Source organism: Pecten maximus, chromosome 3 (assembly GCF_902652985.1).
Source record: "Pecten maximus chromosome 3, xPecMax1.1, whole genome shotgun sequence".
NCBI classification, from domain to species: Eukaryota; Metazoa; Mollusca; class Bivalvia; order Pectinida; family Pectinidae; genus Pecten; species Pecten maximus.
In genome coordinates, this window is record NC_047017.1 from 23,728,996 (window position 1) to 23,741,691 (window position 12,696).

The 12,696-nt window shown below is 36.7% G+C and overlaps 1 protein-coding gene across 1 annotated transcript; it reads left to right on the top strand.

The window, feature by feature from the left end:
• The first annotated feature begins 3,114 nt into the window (after positions 1 to 3,114).
• LOC117323634 (crt homolog 2-like) lies at positions 3,115 to 8,054 on the top strand. The gene is made up of 6 exons (XM_033878960.1): positions 3,115 to 3,641; positions 4,462 to 4,651; positions 4,834 to 5,039; positions 5,470 to 5,629; positions 6,145 to 6,290; positions 6,802 to 8,054. Exons 1-6 carry the CDS (start codon positions 3,214 to 3,216, stop codon positions 6,938 to 6,940), a joined length of 1,269 nt encoding a protein of 422 aa, XP_033734851.1. The 5' UTR covers positions 3,115 to 3,213; the 3' UTR covers positions 6,941 to 8,054.
• The last annotated feature ends 4,642 nt before the right edge of the window (positions 8,055 to 12,696 follow it).

The following is a 12,696-nucleotide window of genomic DNA, read 5'->3' on the forward strand; positions in this document are numbered from 1 at the left end:
TTTGAGAATTGAAGTTTGTTATCGCTATTTCTTGAAAAATGCAGGAGGAATATTTCTCAAACTTCATGAGTAGGTTCCCCTCCTTCATTAGTTGTGCAAATTCAATTGAAGTTTTTGATCAAAAAAGAAATGGCAGACAAAGCGGCCAACTTGGATTTTTAGCCCACCATCATCAGATGGTGGGCTGTTCAAATCGCCCTGCGTCCGTGGTCCGTCGTCCGTCCGTCCCTCCGTCCGTCCGTCCGTCCGTCCGTCCGTCCGTCCGTCCGTCCCTCCGTCCGTAAACAATTCTTGTTATCGCTATTTCTCAGAAAGTACTGAAGGGATCTTTCTCAAATTTCATATGTAGGTTCCCCTTGGTGCCTAGTTATGCATATTGCGTTTTGAGACCAATCGGAAAACAAAATGGCCGACAGGCTGCCATCTTGGATTTTGACAATTGAAGTTTGTTATCGCTATTTCTGAGAAAGTACTGAAGGGATCTTTCTCAAATTTCATATGAAGGTTCCCCTTGGTACTTAGTTATGCATATTGCGTTTTGAGACCAATCGGATAACAACATGGCCGACAGGCAGCCATCTTGGATTTTGACAATTGAAGTTTGTTATCGCTATTTCTGAGAAAGTACTGAAGGGATCTTTCTCAAATTTCATATGTAGGTTTCCCTTGGTGCCTAGTTATGCATATTGCGTTTTGAGACCAATCGGATAACAACATGGCCGACAGGCAGCCATCTTGGATTTTGACAATTGAAGTTTGTTATCGCTATTTCTGAGAAAGTACTGAAGGGATCTTTCTCAAATTTCATATGTAGGTTCCCCTTGGTGCCTAGTTATGCATATTGCGATTTGAGACCAATCGGAAAACAAAATGGCCGACAGGCAGCCATCTTGGATTTTGACAATTGAAGTTTGATACCGCTATTTCTGAGAAAGTACTGAAGGGATCTTTCTCAAATTTCATATGTAGGTTCCCCTTGGTGCCTAGTTATGCATATTGCGATTTGAGACGAATCGGAAAACAACATGGCCGACAGGCAGCCATCTTGGATTTTGACAATTGAAGTTTGTTACCACTATTTCTGAGAAAGTACTGAATGGATCTTTCTGAAATTTCATATGTAGGTTTCCCTTGGTGCCTAGTTATGCATATTGCGTTTTGAGACCAATCCGAAAACAACATGGCCGACAGGCAGCCATCTTGGATTTTGACAATTGAAGTTTGTTATCGCTATTTCTGAGAAAGTACTGAATGGATCTTTCTCAAATTTCATATGTAAGTTTCCCTTGGTGCCTAGTTATGCATATTGGGTTTTGAGACCAATCGGATAACAACATGGCCGACAGGCAGCCATCATGGATTTTGACAATTGAAGTTTGTTATCACTATTTCTGAGAAAGGACTGAATGGATCTTTCTGAAATTTCATATGTAGGTTGCCCTTGGTGCCTAGTTATGCATATTGCGTTTTGAGACCAATCAGAAAACAACATGGCCGACAGACCGCCATCTTGGATTTTAACAATTGAAGTTTGTTATCTCTATTTCTCAAAGTACTGAATGGATCTTTCTCAAATTTCATAAGTAGGTTCCCCTTGGTCCCTAGTATTGCATTTTTGGACCAGTATGTCCTGAAAACAACCTGGCAAACAAACAGCCATTATCGTTAAATCTCAAATTTCTTATATAGCTAGGATTCCCTTGTTTGAAAAGTACTGGAGGGATGTCTCAATTTGCACAGATTAGTAAAATGAAGGGAAAAGTAGAGAAAAGATCAATCTGACACGGAACCTATGAAGATCATTCAATGGTGGGCGCCAAGATCCCTCTGGGATCTCTTGTTAAGTACCTGAGGAATATTTCTCAAATATGATGTGTTTGTTTAATGAAAATGAAAAATTTGACTTTTGTCAACATTCCTCCATCTATTTTTAAAAACCCTTTTTTCACTTCAGTGAATAACTAAATTTGTATCAAAACATTTCTGTGCATTAATTTGAATTATTGATATCAAAAAATCCATTTATTGATATAATTTGATATACGGAATTTATGATATCATTGATTCGTGTGTGCCACAGTAAATAATTATTCTCCCCATTTTGTGTGGGATTACACTTAAAACCATGATGGACAATAGACAGCAATATATCATGATATCGGATAGATTATTCAGGGGCAAAGTTGTTTTGACAAAGATGATGTGGACCACAGGGGCTTGGCACGATTTTCCAAATGATGGTCCATATATATATGTATTATAGTGTCAAAGCTGGTGCCTTGCATATCTGCCCTCACAAAATATCCAATACTTACCCTCATTATACCCCCGCAACGAAGTTAGGGGGGTAAACTGGAATCAGGTTGTCCGTCCGTCCATCCGACTGTCTGTAGACATATTTTGTCCTGACAACTCCTTCCTCTTTTCAAGGAAACTTCACACAAATATAGAGGACAATGTGTAGATGTGCATGCCATTTTCTTTTTCTCAAAATTATGGTTGCTTTGGCAACTGGTCACTATAAACAGGTTTTCCGATAAACCATAACTTTAAGTTTGTCCAGACAACTCCTCCTAAACCGAAGGGCCTATTTCATTGAAACTTCTCACAAATATAGAGGACCATGTGTAGATGTGCATGCCAATTTCTTTTCTCAAAATGATGGTTGCTATGGCAACTGGTCACTATATTACTGGGTTATCTTAGTTAGCCTCTAATTAACAGCTCCAATTCACCATTGACTTGTGCAGATTGGTTTAGTCAGCCATCCTGGCAACAGTTCTAGTTAAAATTAGGTCAAGAACTGATCCATATTTTTTACCTATAGATAATACTTTTTTTTTAAATGCCACATGTAATTCCATGAGAACCGCCATTTAGGACAAAAATTGGGGAATTATTGATATCATTTATTCAAATTATTGATATCATTAATTTGAATTATTGATATCATTAATTCGAATTATCGATATCTTTTTTTCATTTATTGATATCAATAATTCGAATTAATGATATGTTTTATTCGAATTAGTTATGACATTGTGTAGATAATATACTATACGTTCCTCCTTAATAATGCGTTAGAGCAATCACGTGATCATGTATTTACATCATGTGACTTGTACAAAATGGCAGACACCATGGAGTTCATTGAATGTGCAGAAAACAGAGAATGTGCGACAAATGATGTAAACAAAATAACAACGTAAAAAAATGTCACCAACTTTGACTTCATTTATTGGCCGATTCCTTGTGTGTTTTTTGACATGTGGAATTATTCTGACATTGTCGACGTCAACCATTTTTACACCTCTCTGGCTCGACTCCATTTCACCAGGGAACATCACGGCAAATGGCAGTAGTACAGACAGCTTCCGACACGTAGATGGATTCAGCATTATATTCCAAGTGAACTTGGTCTTCCTTCTTTTGAGTGGTATCATTGTTTTGTATCTGAAATTATGTTCCAATCAATTAACAAGTGCTAATCAATCATTTCCCAAGCTGCAGTTTTTCTGGATAGGATTTGCTGATGCTCTTTCGTCTATTTTTTCGGTGTACGCATCCGGTGGTAAAAGAACAGCACCGTACTTACAGGCCATAGCAATTAATTTAGCCATTCCTGTCACATTTATTATCAGGTAAGTGATTATTATTGATATATATATATTATTGATTATCCAAGTAATTATATACATAGTAAACAACTAGCTGCGATAACTTAGCTCTGGACGACGGACGGACAATTTCTGACAGATGGTCGTCGTAGAGCAGTGTAGGCAGGGTAAGAATATTCGTTCTAAGTAAACAACATGTACCATATACATGTATGTATTCACAAACAAATTATGCATGATGATGAGGAATCAAACTGGTGTGTAAAGACAAAGCCAGTTGGAATAATGTGTGAAAACAAGTTATGTGTTTGACCTGAAGATCATGAACCATCCTATGTTATAATGTTTTGGTCCTTGGGTACATTGCCCTTGTTACTCTGGATATCATGCAACAGGCCTAGCTCTCATGCATGTACAACTAAATTATTGCGCTGCTATTTGTTGCTATTATGTACTGTTCAGGGATCATGCATGGTTGACGAATAATTAAAGTAACATGCTCGCCTTTCACGCTGGCACAGTGGGTTGACTCACTAATCAGAGGTGCAAAAGTATTGGGGTCAACTGCCCAATTACATTTATTTTCTCTAAAAAAATGTCCAAACAAGTTGGCAAGTGTGGAATGTCTAGCTTTTCTTTGACCAGTTGTATAATGCAGTCGGAACCTATATATAGATTTATATCAGTGAAGAATGTATAATTGTTGATTAACAGACTATATAGACATTAATACAATCTAAACAGCAGGCTAGTTATCCTTATTGCTTGTAATGGTACATTTAACAATCATGATTATGCTATGCTCATTCAAAGTGTCATGCGTAAGGTTTTTTTTTTTTTTAAGATATATTCTGCTGAAGAAACATCCCACACCAAGGAAGGCAATTGCTGCATTGACTGTACTTGTAGCAGAGTTCATAGCCTTGATTCCCTCCATATTTCCGTCCCTTCAGAGTACAGAAGCCAGAGAGGAAGATGGAGGAGCTAAGGGCATAGCAGGAGTGCTTTGGCCCCTGTGTTATACATTGGCCTATGTAAGTTACCATGATACAATGAAACCTTTTAGATATTTACTCATTAAATTTTATTGAAAAAAGTTCCTGAATATTTCATTTACTACTACCAGAATTATATGATGTAGCAGATTTCATATTCATTGCCAGTATCAAAAATACCTGGTACTTGACTTTTAGAAATTTGTTTTCATATTTTTCAGATACCGCAAGGTGTTGTAAATGTTGTAATAGAACGGTCAACTAAATCTCAAATGAGAACTCACACTGGAGAGCTTGACCATGTCCATCCATTTTACCTTATGTTTTGGAGCTTTCTCTTTTGTTCCCTGAGTATGATAGCTCTTTTCTGGACAGACATCTTACCTGGTTTTGGTATGACCGATGACATTACAGATTTTGGAAATGTGTGAGTACCTACATTTACCTCAAATGTAATGAAATGACAGTAATACAGTATGAATGTATGAGGATGTAGCATATGGTGTCACTCTGCTCTTAAATGTTAATTAAGTAACATTTTTATAGAGCCTTGAATCATGTTTTGCGTGCTGTAATGAATACCTCTCATTTCTGTTAAACCCAACTGTCATTGTCAAAAAATAGATGACCTCAAGCTGCATTCAGACACACAATCTTAATACAAATTTCACAGTCAATGGGGTTAAAGGTAAAAAAAGAAAGAAAATATAAAAACAGAAATGTGATAAGGCCATTGGATGGTCACACTGAATAAACATATATCTTATATGAGAAAGATAAAAGGAAATTATTTTCTTTATAATGTTAATGTTACATGTAAATCAAAATGATGATGGACAGAATGATTTGTTTTGTAGATTCCTGTTCAATCTAAAATGTTTTGTGGGGCTGGATCACTGTAGAACGGACATGTACCTTTTTGCATGGGCATGTATACTTGCCATGTTTACAAACAGAATCCTAGTCATTCTGTTTCTACGTTTTTCTGAAGGGGCCAATTATCTAGTTGTCATACAGGTAAGATTTATGTATGAATTTACCCATACCCAGTATCATACTGTATAGTCTGGTGAAGAGAAGTACTGTGTTACGTTATTACACAACAATCATAGTATTGGAAAATATGCCACAATATCAACATATGTATGGCATACTTTTATTCAGATAGCAGTGCATCTAATTATTAGCTCACTGGTTACGAGTTTTTGGGGTAAGGTTTTGGAAAGCTTGTAAGTCCACTCCCTTATGATTCGGTTTATAAATCCATTAGGGGTCTAGGAGTGATTATGTGACGAACAATTTCAAAATTACATGCTTATACATGTACATACATAAAAAATGAGTGCATAGTGTTGTTGCTGGTGCCGTGAGCTTCACAATCATTCATTGCATTTGTTTCTCAACTGATCATCAAAGTTTTTTTTAACCATAATGCTGTCCTGTTTTTGTCCACTGTACAGTACTGTATTCCCTTTCATAGTGGATGTCTTTCCATTAACTTGGTTGACAATGTATGGCATTTTGTATTACAGAGTCTACAGACACCGGTGGTACTGCTGTTTTGGACATTGTTCCAGGAACATCCTTTCCGGTGGAACCCTGAAGGTCATTTATCTACATGGCTGAGCATTGTGGCAGTGGCCATTATACTGCCTGCAATCTATGTTTACAATAAGAGGTGTGTAGACTAAAAATCCTGTGATTTTGAGTGGATTTATAAAAGTCAAGATAAGATATGTTAATTAATAGTTAAAAAAGATTCCAAAGATAAGAATTCCTGGTAATAATAATATTTCAAAAGTTAGATATTTTCATGTGTGGTAGTTGTTGTGAACTTTGCTGCCATTAATATCAAAATGGCATTTGTCTGTGGAGTCACTAAAGTGTTTTACCACTACCATCATATCAACTTTAATAGGTAATCTCACATTTATATATACACATATTGCTTCATTCTAAATAAATAAAATGTAATAACATTCCTTTACAAACATACCATAATTTCTTATTTATATAAATGAAGTAACTTTTTTTTTATCATTATCATTTTTTTTTTATGATACTCTTCGTTCGTTGAATTTTACAATATTAATATTTTATAAGAACAATTGTTAATGCAGCATGTAGTTCTTGACATATTATGTTGTGCTGTTGATACTCAATGTTGAAGTAAAGGGGTTTATTTACAGTGATATGGAGTCCTCAGACAAACAAAATTACCAACTGTTACCAGACAATATCACCTATCAAAGTATACAGGCCGACTCTCCAAATGGATCTGAATACTCCTACCCTGTTTCTTTCCCTGATGAATCTGCCACAGAATGAAGAAGCACTTTAATATTAAACAATCAAGTGAGATCCAGTGTATATTTGACCTCTTGATGTATTGTTATAATTTTCATTATTAATAGTTACATGTACAAATGCTAAGGGATACACTTTTAATGAAGAGTTTTCTTTTTAGTTCAGGTGAACAAAATAATTAATGGATGAAGGAAACAATGGATGCATAGATGAGGGAATGAATGATACACAAATAATTTTTTTACAATATCTGAGATATCTACAAATATGAAAAATGATATGAAAAATTGTTTATGATATATAAGATATGTATGTTAATACCCTGTGTAACAATTGAAATGTGGCTGGTACAGGTACACTATACTGTATTCTAGGTTTTGGATTATCTCTATCAAGACATTTACAATTTAAAAAGATTCTACTATATGTTTTAACCCAATCCACGCGACATGATGTTAAATATCAAGGAGCTAGAAGACAGTAAGTGACGAGGAGAAAAAAACATCAGCATTTATAAATGTGTTGTAACATGAATGTCTCAAATACTCAAATAATAATTATAAACGAATGTTAGGATAGTAAAAATAGAGATTGGATGTGAGTGCGAAGTACAAAAATACAATTCTCATCACAGGAATACTTTGATGTTTTCATCTAAACATTGAAAAAATAATTACAGTTTCAATTATTACTGCATTCAAATTAATGAATACAATGATTATTTTTTTATAAATACAAGAGATTATTCTGCTGCATTATCAGTGAGGTAACTTACCCCCTCCTTCTGTCAAAGTGTGCATTACAATACTACATCTTATAAGTATATATGCTACAAATTCAGCAAAATTTCTCCAAAATGTAACTTTGATAATAACTTTCTTCATTCTTCTGTTGTAAACAATTTGTATTCCATTTGTTGTATGCTGCTGGATAGGGACTTAAGAATCGTTTATTACATTTACTGTAACTTTTCTTGTTGGTTTTAAATTATTTCATGTAAATTCCAATATTAATGTACCAAAGTATGCACTGTGATATTTTTGTTGGTCATCTATTGATGTTTAATATGCATAATGCTGTGTATTTTGTTGAATGAAATTATACTTTAAACTATGTTATATAAATGTTCTATGACGCTGTGTTTTACTGTTATGTTCTTACTGGTTATATGCTTGAAATATTTTTTTCCTATCAAATATAAGGGAGGCATATTTTACATTGGGAGATAACAGTTGGAAGGAGATGACCATGGCAAGAGTCATACCTGTATTTATACAAGGGGAGACAACTATGGTTAGAAGGAGATATATTACAAAGGGAGACAACCATGGGTGACTTGGAAGTATACAAGGAGAGACAACTGTTGGTTACAAGGGGAGATAATAATGAGATATATTACAAGGGGTGACAAACATGGGGGAAAAAGGATGAGTGACAGGGATATTCATCAAGGGGAAACAATTGTTGGTAATTGAGAGCTAATAATGAGTAAACGGTATATTTATTCAAGGGGAGAAAACCGTTAGTAATAAGGAGATGTATTAGAGAGGACGTAACCATGATCGGTGAAAGGGATATTATATACAAGGGGAGACAACCAAAGGTATTCAATGAATATACATGTCAAATGGGACCAACCGTGGATAACATAAGTACCTGTTACTAGGGGGACAACCACTAGTTACAGAGATAAACAAGGACAGCCAGCCAATGTTTAACACAAGATATGGTCGTAACTACCATTGGCAACGGGACATTACACAAGTCGGAAACCCACGGGTCACAACGGGACATAACACAAAGTCAGAAACCCACAGGCCTCAACGGGACATTACACAAAGTCAGAAACCCACAGGTCACAACAAGACATTACACAAAGTCAGAAACCCACAGGCCACAACGGGACATTACACAAAGTCGGAAACCCACAGGTCACATCGGGACATATTACTCAAAGTTAGAAACCCTGAGGTCACACAGGACATATTACTCAAAGTCGGAAACCCACAGGTCACAACGGGACATTACACAAAGTCAGAAACCCACAGGTCACAACGGGACATTACACAAAGTCAGAAACCCTCAGGTCACACAGGACATATTACTCAAAGTCGGAAACCCACAGGTCCCAACGGGACATTACACAAAGTCGGAAACCAACAGGTCACAACGGGACATAACACAAAGTCGGAAACCCACAGGTCACAACGGGACATTACTCAAGTCGGAAACCCACAGGTCACAACGGGACATATTACTCAAAGTCGGAAACCCACAGGTCACAACGGGACATATTACACAAAGTCGGAAACCCACATGTCACAACGGGGCATTACACAAAGTCGGAAACCCACAGGTCACAACAAGACATTACACAAAGTCGGAAACCCACAGGCCACAACGGGACATTACACAAAGTCAGAAACCCACAGGTCACAACGGGACATTACACAAAGTCAGAAACCCACAGGTCACAACGGGACATTACACAAAGTCGGAAACCCACAGGTCACAACGGGACATATATTACTCAAAGTTAGAAACCCTCAGGTCACACAGGACATGTTACTCAAAGTCGGAAACCCACAGGTCCCAACGGGACATTACACAAAGTCGGAAACCCACAGGTCACATCGGGACATATTTCTCAAAGTCGGAAACCCACAGGTCACAAGGACAGCTAATCACTATGTACTTAAGCATCGTGAATTTCATATTCATCTGATATACCTCTCATGAATTTATTACTGTGCATATGCGATACATTCAATAGATGTACGTTCATTATCGAAAACATCATTTATAGGCAGTATGCCATGCAGTACGATCTCTGCCGACATCTTACTTAATGCAAAGACGCCGTGTATATAGTATTTGCAGATTTGTGCGATCACAGGCGGTAATTTTTTTTCGGTATGACAGTGGTATGCTCAGCTTAACAGTTACACATACCACTGTCATATAAAAAAATTGAAAAACATATTTTCTATGCAAGCGTCTGTGTGTGCGATTGGGTTTTAAGGAACTAGTACCACGGATCACAGTTTCATACATAGAACCTTTATATATAGTTTTACACAATGTATGGGGTATGTGGCAAGAGTTTAACGTGAAAATGGCCAACTTAAATCTGATACGCCAGTAACATCAGTTGGTGTGGCCTGAGGTGTGAACAAGGAATGGTTTATGTCCCCTGACTGACACTTATCATAATAAGAGAGAGGCACGGCAACAATATCTCTGCCTGCCTGAAGACTGATCAAACCACACCGAATTTTAATCTAAAAGCATACGAAAATATGTTATACACATCAGGGAAGGTCCAAATACACATAAACTGTAACAATTTCTCAGGTCCCTGTGGTACACACTAGGGAAGGTCCAAATACACATAGACTGTAACAATTTCTCAGGTCCCTGTGACCACTTCAACATCCTTCCTCTCGCTCCTCCCTATGGTATGAATAATCTTGCCCTGTCTCCTGCGTTCAGACCGACAATTCATTAAACGTTTCTGGGAAAGGTCAAGTAGCTATAGCTCCTATGTTTGGTAATTTGTGCGTAGGTGATTAGCACTCTCTTTAGTCAAATATCGATTATGACGGAATATAATCGATCTTTGACTAATGAGCTTGCTAAACACTTATGCTCGTTATTATACTGACGTGCGTAAACTGTCCGGTCGGCATGACGTATTGTCCTCCGTTTCCCATATATCTGCAAGCCATCTTCACATGATTCTGTATATAGCCTCCTACTTACGTCAGCTACTGTTGTAGAGTTTTTGACAGTAGCGGGAAGTTTTTGACAACTTTTCCAAAGTGCCAAATGCTTTTCCTCCGCAAGAGTAGCTACAGTTACACAAGTTTTGGACTTGTCCGCATACCATGCATTAATATAATATGACTTAGAATAAGACATATATTCAACAGTCGTTCAGATCACATGAGAAAGTTTGTCTTGTTGTCTTCCCTAGGTTGGCTAGTCACACTTTTCTCTTCGCTAAAGCATGCTTTAATTTTCATCTCTCGCCGTTCCTCCAAAGTTACGACGATTTCCTTCATTCTTCATTATTCTCCCATCGAAATTGACCTGCATCTCCCACGTGTTTGTTGCCAAGTCACGACCCAGTTTTATTTCTGACTTTTCTTCTATCCATTAAACTTCTTCACTTTTCTTGTCGTTGCTGTTTTGGAGTAGGAAACGTTATGGTTCCTACGGTACAGTTATGTATGTAGTTTTGGCGCCAACCTCTGTTGGTGTTTACCGAGATTTTTGAGAAAATTGCGGCAAGGATAGTTTTCAAATATTTAAATGGTATTTTATCAGACTGATGCGAAATTAGAAATACCACTCCACTCAGTCCGCTAATACAACTGGTGCCAATAAGTTATGACGTCACAATTGAAACAAATAGCATCTACAATCAACAATCAGCTCTGCTAGGTGTTACTACATGTCTGTTGATATACTAGTTTTACTACACAATTTATGTAATGGGTGCCATATGACAACCAAGTCGTATGTGACAAACGCGCTTTAGATTTGTAGTTCAAACAAGGACATCCTAGTGGCATGATATTGCAAAACAAAGACTAACAAACAAACATGAGATGGCAGTGCTTCATTTTAAAATATAGGCTTTAAAAATTAAAATTTAATATATTCAAATTTTTTGAACATCGATCAAAACAAAAAATATAATGACAATCACAATTGTTTATTCTCGTAAACAGTACAATGTAGAGAATATGAATATTAACAAATGGATAACAATGATACATGGTAAAACAGGATGGACATCAGTATTGTGAATTATCTCATTTATATCAATAATAAATGTAGCCAATGAATTAAGTTCATTTGGAGTTTCGTAATTGAATAATGTCTGAAATTTACATGTATTTAATTTGGTCTATCATAATAATATCTAGACTTATATAGACATAATATCTAGCAAATTTGAACAACACTTGAATGACTGACGCGTACTAACCGGATAAATGATTTTGCAATAATCTTCGTGTTCATGTTGTTTCCTGCACGTATTTGTAAACATCAGTATGGTGGTATTTATAAACACCAGTATTATGGTATTTTTGTATACATTACCGTGACTGTATTTTTACTCTATATGATTAAAATGAATATGTATGAACGCGTGGTTCAGCATGTCGGATAATTGTTCTCTTTGAATTTAATATTTTATTGTCCAAATAACAAATGGATGGACAAGTTCTTACAACTTACGAGCTCTTTTCCATAAATACAACAGATACATCAGTGACATACATTATTCGCTGCAATAAAAACGTTTGTAGATTTGTATCTTGAACACCGTCACCACACAAACAAATATGTTGCTGACAAAATCCTACTCTGGCCGTTAACCACCACAGTGATGCCTTGTCCGGCCGTGTATATTCAAATAACAATGGCGGCCACACGTAGAGATACACGATCACGAAACACTCTCAAATCTGAAAAGAAACATCGGATTTCACTAGCGGATCCGGGGGGTGGGGGTGGGGTGTGTGTATCTTGACCCCCCCCCCCCCCCCCCCCCCCCCCCCCCTTTTGCTTTAATCCATATTCATTTTCCGAACTTTTGGCCCCCAGACCCCTCGCCAAAAAAAATTCGCTGGATTTATCATCGTCAAATTTATTCCATAACTGTATAGACTTGGTTTTTGTTGTTGTTGTTTTTTTTGTTTTTTTTTTTGTTTTTTTTTAATGTCAAGACAAATACGGGGTGCTTGATAATTGTTTCTTAACAC

Bases quoted from the DNA above. Each gene is read 5' to 3' on its own strand.
- LOC117323634 (XM_033878960.1), top strand. From the start codon at position 3,214: ATGTCACCAACTTTGACTTCATTTATTGGCCGATTCCTTGTGTGTTTT. The intron at 4,652-4,833 runs GTAAGTTACCAT...CATATTTTTCAG, and splicing joins TGTGTTATACATTGGCCTAT to ATACCGCAAGGTGTTGTAAA. The intron at 5,630-6,144 runs GTAAGATTTATG...TTTGTATTACAG, and splicing joins ATTATCTAGTTGTCATACAG to AGTCTACAGACACCGGTGGT.